The following is a 6,830-nucleotide window of genomic DNA, read 5'->3' on the forward strand; positions in this document are numbered from 1 at the left end:
CCTCCAGGGCCACCATTCCTTTTGGGTGAGGTTTCTTCACAAAGTTGTTCTTGATTGGAAATGATTTGGTTTTGTCTTTGCGAATGAGCTTGCCTCCGTTGTCTTCTCTCTTCTCATAGGGGCATTCTGCCACGAAGTGACTCACGTTGCCACAGTTATAACATGTCCTTACTCGTTGTTTGGGTTTGAATCCACTTGAGTTGTTCTTGTTGAAGGTTGGTCTTGAGTTCCTTTTGTTTCCCCAGAATTGCCTTGATGCAAGAGCCATGTGCTCATGATAGGCATACTTTGTGTCTTCCGGGCAGCTCTCCTCTTCCTCATCTTCTTCTTCTTCTTCAAGCATTGCTCTTGCTTTCAACGCAAGTTTGGGTGAAGTGGTTTTTGATCGGACACGAGCAAGTGCATTGTCGGCTGTTTCGTTCATGATTGACATTGCAATGAATTCATCCAACACTTCACTGGAAGACAAGGAGTGGAAGTCTGGCCGCTGACGAATGACAGATGACATGGCTTTATTGAAAGGCATGATGGCTTTGAGAAACTTGCGCTTGACCCAAGTGTCATCCACATCCTTACTCCCATGGTCCTTTAGTGCCACAGCAATAGCCGTCACCCTCCGATAGAGATCACGAGGATCCTCTTCTTCTTTCATCACAAACTCATCGGCCTGATCAAGTCTCACTTCATAGTTGGATCGTTGAATACTTGAGCTTCCCTTGTACAACACCAAAATATGCTCACAACAATCCTTGGCCAATGTGAAGGGACGTAAGTGGGGAAGATCTTCAGGTGGCACAGCAGACTGGAGAATAAACAGCGCAGAGTGATTATATTGATTGTCTGCATCTTCTCTTGGAGTGAGGTTGCTTGGGTCATGGGGGTAATATCCTTGCTCGATAATTCTCCACAAGTTTGTTGAGCTGTGATTCAAATGAGACTTAATAGAAAATACCCAGTTAGCAAAGTCACCTTTTACAAGTTTAGGAGGAGGACCAACAGGATTAAGACGAGGTGCGAGAACGGGTCCTCCATATGTCATGGGAGGTGGAACCGAAGCATGTGTTCCCGTTCCATCCTTTTCGTGAGGTGAAGAAGGTTGCATACCTTTAGCCGCTTCCTTAGAGGAGTTGGCCTCCGAATCGGAAATGGTGGGTTTAACCACTAAAGCCGGTTCGGGTGAACTTTTAAGACCATCAATTAATTCCTTAAGCATGGTTTTGACTTCGCTCGTCAAGGACGTCTTGAGGGCGGCCATAGCCGTATTCAAGTCGTCCCTTGTGACCGAAGTCAAGTCCATGTCTTCGGGTTGCCCACGGTTAACTTCCTCTCCGCCTTCCATACTCTTCGGGTGGTTAAACCCTTAATAAAGAGACGTGGCTCTGATACCAATTGAAAAGGATCGATATGGTTGGCTAGAGGGGGGGGGTGAATAGACAACGACCACTTTTTAATTAATCTTAACAAGTTAAGGTAAACACTATACGGGGTCACAAATAATATGACAAAGAGGTGACCCCTATAGAAGCTATCAACAAGGCCTATTAAGACAAGTAAGATATAGTCACAAGTAAAAGCAAATACAAAGTAAAGGTTAGAGATAACCACAAGTGGAACCGATGGAGACGAGGATGTGTTACCGAAGTTCCTTCCCTTTGACAGGAAGTACGTCTCCGTTGGAGCGGTGTGGAGGCACAATGCTCCCCAAAAAGCCACTAAGGCCACCGTATTCTCCTCACGCCCTCGCACGATGCAAGGTACCATGATTCCACTATAGGTGCCCTTGAAGGCGGCGACCGAACCTTTACAAACAAGGTTGGGGCAACTCCACACAAAGCTTGGAGGCTCCCAACAAGACCACGAAGCTTCACCACAATGGAATATGGCTTCGAAGTGACCTCAACCGTCTAGGATGCTCAAACACCCAAGAGTAACAAGATCCGCAAGGGATAGGTGGGGGAATCAACTTTTCTCTTGGTGGAAGTGTGGATCTAGGCCTTCTCAACTAATCCCTAAAGAATCAACAAGTTTGATTGGCTAGGGAGAGAGATCGGGCACTTTTAAGCTTGTGGAGCAACAATGGAGCTTAGAGAGGTAAGAGATAGGGTTCCTCAGCTAGAAGAACCCTTTATATAGTGGGGGGAAAAATCAGACCGTTTTCCCACTCTCTGCCCGAGATCCAGCGGTACTACCGCCGCCTGGCGGTACTACCGCTGGATGTAGCGGTACTACCGCTGGGGCTACCAGCGGTACTACCGCTGGCCCTTGGTAGAGCGTAAACACTACTACCGCCGAGAAAGTCTTCGCAAAAGGGTCCGTCCATGAACTACCGCTAGGTAGGTGGAACAGGGCACCTGGAGCGGTACTACCGCCAGCCAGCGGCGGTACCACCGCTGACCAAGGGCGGTACTACCGCTGGCTGCAGCGGTACTACCGCAGAAAGTCCAGCGGTACTACCGCTGGGACCAGCGGTACTACCGCTGGGGACCATTTTGCCGAGACGCTAAGAACAAAACGGCGAGGGCCGCTCCAAGGATAAAGGAAAGGGAGAAAATAGAGGTGTGCGTGTGCAAAGATAGATTCCACCCAAACCTTTCCACTACGGATCCCCTCTTAATAGTACGGCTTTCCTATGACTCAAATAAAGAGAATCTAGGATAGCGCCGTGCTTCCGTTCCCGAAGAGAGGAGTCGTGTCGTCTTGTGCCGTTGACGAATGTTGCCTGAAACCTTGACACACACGATTAGTCCTGTACGGTACTGTCATCAATCACCAAAATTACTTAGGCATAAATTATGCCTCAACAAGTACTACATATGATCTTCATCACGAGACAACTAAACTTATAAATTGAAAGGCACAATCATGCGTAATAGACAACTGATTTCTGCTATCTCTACTACATGGATCGAGCTTTCTTTGTATACATCTTGTGTCGGGGATCATTTGTAGACAGCCCGCTTGCTAGCAAATCCCACCTCTTCTCAATAAATTCTCGAACAAACTCCATGTCAATCAACCCACCTATTATTTTCTGGCGAATGTCTGCAAAATAATTATTAGAAATGTTGTAATTTTTAGTATTTAAAATTTGCTCAACATAAATGTTGTGTCAAAAGTACCATCAAGTGCACGTGCTGAAGGATGATCCGGGTTAAATGCAAGGGTGGTGTAACTTGAAGTTTCCAAATTTCCTATTGTCAAGATTAAAAAACTATTTAGCTCAACATAACAATACACTTTCTCAGAATATGCAATACATAAAGATGTACATGCATCGATTACCATATTTTCTATTCTTACGGAGCATAGTTGCAAGGACAATAGATTTATTGCCTTCAGTTGTTGACCACCTATACGAGTTTTGAATCAAGTTGCCACCCGAAATGCCAACAACTATACGTTTGCCCCTACAATTTTGAATATTTAAAAATAGTAACTATACAAGGACTTCACGAATTAATTCTTATAATTCGGTATAAAAGAGTTGCAATTATGTATATTAACTACACATACCAAATATCCATGAAGGTGACCTCTCTATACAATTCAGCAGATGGGTGTCTCCCGATGAGTTGATGATCATCATATTGAACAACTATGCCAACTATGTCTGTGTTAAATATCATTAGTTAAATTTATAGACAAAGATAGATTCTCCTTTAATAGTATAGATATATGTTTGAATGCGTACCTACGAATGTTTTGTTTGGACACCTCATAACTTCATGGATGGACATCAAATGCTTTGGATATCTTGGAAATTCTAGTGAGAGTGACTCAACAAATGTTCTTGCACTGAAGGAGCACTCATATGTGTGGTTAATGAATCTACACTCCACCTCTTCAAAGTTGGGCCGAATAGTAACACCATGAATGATGTACTTACGACCCATGTGCAATGTTAAATCGAATCTATGCACTAAATCATTTCCAGCAACTATAGCCTCGATTTTGGCACCCTTAAAATTGCATCAGAAAATGTTAGATGATGACAAACACTTGTTTATTGTACCAATATAAACATGTTTGAGACTTACAGTTCTATCCATCAGAATGAAGTGAAGTCTATCACCACTCGGATTAACAAGAAATTTGACATCTATCCTCACGGAAATGCTACATGTTCTGTATGTATCCGACCAGTTGAGGTCGTCAAATTCTATGAATCTATAACAAATAGATTAGATTAGATAATATTTTTTTCAATTTCTTTTAAATATGAGAAAGCATGTTAAACTTACGTAGACTCCACTGGGTTATTTGTGAAGTTTGTAAATGTCCATTGACATCTAAGATTAATTGGCGCCATCTTATACAATTTAAACAAACATGTCACATATAAATTTGGAAGCAAAACATTTGCAATGCGGAAAAAAAACATACTAATCAACAAAAGTACAATACACATGCATAATAAAGAGAAATAGCATGCTAACAAACCAGACCTCCAAGCCTCCAGTAATTATGACTTCAGGAGAAACGAGACTTCCGTGCTTTTTCTGAGGCAAAGTCATTCATGAGAGTGTCAAGATCAATGTTATCCAAACTATTCTTCTCGATGCAACACATGACCAAACCATTTAGCCTTTCTTGAGACATTGTTGATTACTTGTTTCTAAGTCCCAATAAACTTCTGTACTTGTTTCTCACCACAAATTTATTCATAGCCCCTTTCTGGGTCCCAATAAACTTCTGTACTTGTTTCTTATTAATTCTTTTTTAACAACCACATAATGCTTCTTAGGCAACATGATTACAATAAAAAGAGAGAGGACACTGGCCACTGAACGTTGTAGCAAATAAATGGATGCAGCTGCAGCAAGTGATGTAAAAAGAAAGTAAAATCAGACACCTGATTGAATTTTTAGATTGAGAACAAGAAAAGATTGACTCGCCCAGCAGGCATAATCTCGCAAAGTATTTCAATCTGAGAAGTGAGAATACCCGTTGTCTGTTGATCTTGATCTCTTCTTGAATCCCGATTTCCTCCTTGTCGACTTTGATCTATCATGTGCCTCCGTCTCCAACTCTCTAGGAGACTATGACCTTGCGTGATTTGGGAATTAGGGATCCAAATTTCCAAATTTCAATCAGGCAAGTGGGCGGCTGGGCGAGGGCAACTCGCAAGGACTCCGTGCGTGAATCGGTCGACAGGAAACGAAGCCTCAACCTTCCGCTGTGTTCAGGCCTTTATTTCCTGACGAGGGCAACTGGTTGTATTGTGGACAGGTTTACACGCTGGCTGTGCATGTGTGATAGATGGGCCTTTTTCTTTTTTTCTTTAAATATACACTGTACCAGATTATATGGGCCCCTATTTTGGTATACCAGCCGGCCCTGGGCGAGTGTAGCTGCGGCTGTCATCGGAGGTCATTTTTGTCTCCTGCTGTTGTATTCATTTCAACACGGGAACTTACTGAATTCTGCAAGAACCGCTGCTGAGTGCTGGTTGTCTTTTTCCTTGACCTTATGCCCAACGTATTGATTGCTAATAGACTAATAGTATTAATGATATCTGCTCAGATGAGCGATACATATCTGTTTTATCTTGTGATCAGTTTTTTGTTAAGAATAGAGCACATTGCTTTTGCTAAAAGATTATACTAAACTTTAGTGAGATTATTAACCAGTACGATCTTGTAGGTAATCATAGAGCTAAGTTTGAACATACAATTGTTAAACACATGTTATTGTGCTTATATATTGTAGAAAAATTATACTTACAACATTGTTGAAAAACATACGTTGCCATGTGATGTTATGTGGGTTTGATCATTGTCGCTTCGCCCCCCTATTATCAAATCCTGGCTCCGCCCCTGGGACCGCGTGGTAGGCGTTGGATGGCAGCGCGACGCTCTTGGACGCGACGTCGGCGGCGCTCTGGATCGGGAACCACAGCCCGCCGTTGAGAAGGAGGGCTCGCGACACCGGGACGATGAGGTCGGCCGGAGCCGTGGCGGGCGGCGGCTTCGTCGGCGGCGTGTGGCGGAGGTAGAGGTGGAGCGTGACGTGGCATGGTACACGCCGGTGAGCGTGGCGTTGACGGGGTAGCCGAGGTACACGGCGAAGGTGGGCTTGCCGGCGGCGACAAGGAGGGACGCGTACTTGGTCACGTCCTTGGAGACAGACCAGACGATGCCGTTGGGCGGCGGCGCGGCGGTGCTGCCCCGGAGGTACTATACCATCCAGTGAATATTTTGGCCAAATGGCTCCCAACAGCATAACTATACCATCCAGCATGGAGGAGTACACGGCTGCACTGCCTGATGTGGAGAGGGAGGTTGTTCTGAATATCGGCAGTAGTGCAGCTGTGTGCTTGTTTTGATGTTGGGGGGTGTCCTCTCCAGGTTCAGTTTCAGCAAAAATGGTTTGTAAGGGATTGCAGTGGGAAAAAAGGGGTTTTTGTAGTTTTCAGTTGAGCACAACTGTCGTGGTTCTGTTTTCTGCTAAATATACCATGCGCTATGAGAAAACTGGAACGTAAGCACGCGGCTAACCGGAAACCGAGCCAGACGCCGAAGACCCCGGCAGGCAGCGCGCCACTCGAGCACCGCGAGGGAGATCGCTGAGGCGCGGCCGCCCGCCTTGACGAGGCAGCGCGGCGGGGAGTATATTGATTTTGAAACTCACTCAGAAAGTTAACTATATTGATTTTGATCTTACAGAATTTTTCAAAAAGTTGTGAACAATTCCTTGTTTGATCAAAATTTAACAAAAAAGGGGCCGAACTAATTTTAATGGTCTTTTCAAATGTATCTAAAACTTACCCAGAATTATCAGTATTATATTAGACAGAAAAATTAGCATCATGTACGCATGGGTACTCGATA

General features: G+C 44.2%; 1 protein-coding gene across 1 annotated transcript; it reads right to left on the reverse strand.

Annotated features, from left to right (window-relative positions):
- Positions 1-2,766: 2,766 nt before the first annotated feature.
- Positions 2,767-5,673, reverse strand: LOC123430215. Its single transcript, XM_045114100.1, has 8 exons — positions 4,945-5,673; positions 4,242-4,499; positions 4,038-4,167; positions 3,692-3,959; positions 3,514-3,610; positions 3,283-3,407; positions 3,120-3,191; positions 2,767-3,042 (listed from the first exon to the last, which is right to left on the reverse strand). The coding sequence occupies exons 2-8, from the start codon at positions 4,406-4,408 to the stop codon at positions 2,897-2,899; spliced, it is 1,005 nt and encodes a 334-aa protein (XP_044970035.1). The 5' UTR covers positions 4,409-4,499; positions 4,945-5,673; the 3' UTR covers positions 2,767-2,896.
- Positions 5,674-6,830: the final 1,157 nt, after the last annotated feature.

Source organism: Hordeum vulgare, chromosome 2H (assembly GCF_904849725.1).
Source record: "Hordeum vulgare subsp. vulgare chromosome 2H, MorexV3_pseudomolecules_assembly, whole genome shotgun sequence".
NCBI classification, from domain to species: Eukaryota; Viridiplantae; Streptophyta; class Magnoliopsida; order Poales; family Poaceae; genus Hordeum; species Hordeum vulgare.

Coding starts and splice junctions, on each gene's coding strand:
- LOC123430215 (XM_045114100.1), bottom strand. CDS start 4,408: ATGTGTATTGTACTTTTGTTGATTAGTATGTTTTTTTTCCGCATTGCA. Junction 3,611..3,691: donor TCCAAACAAAACATTCGTAG/GTACGCATTCAA, acceptor TATTTAACACAG/ACATAGTTGGCATAGTTGTT. Junction 3,043..3,119: donor TTCAGCACGTGCACTTGATG/GTACTTTTGACA, acceptor ATTATTTTGCAG/ACATTCGCCAGAAAATAATA.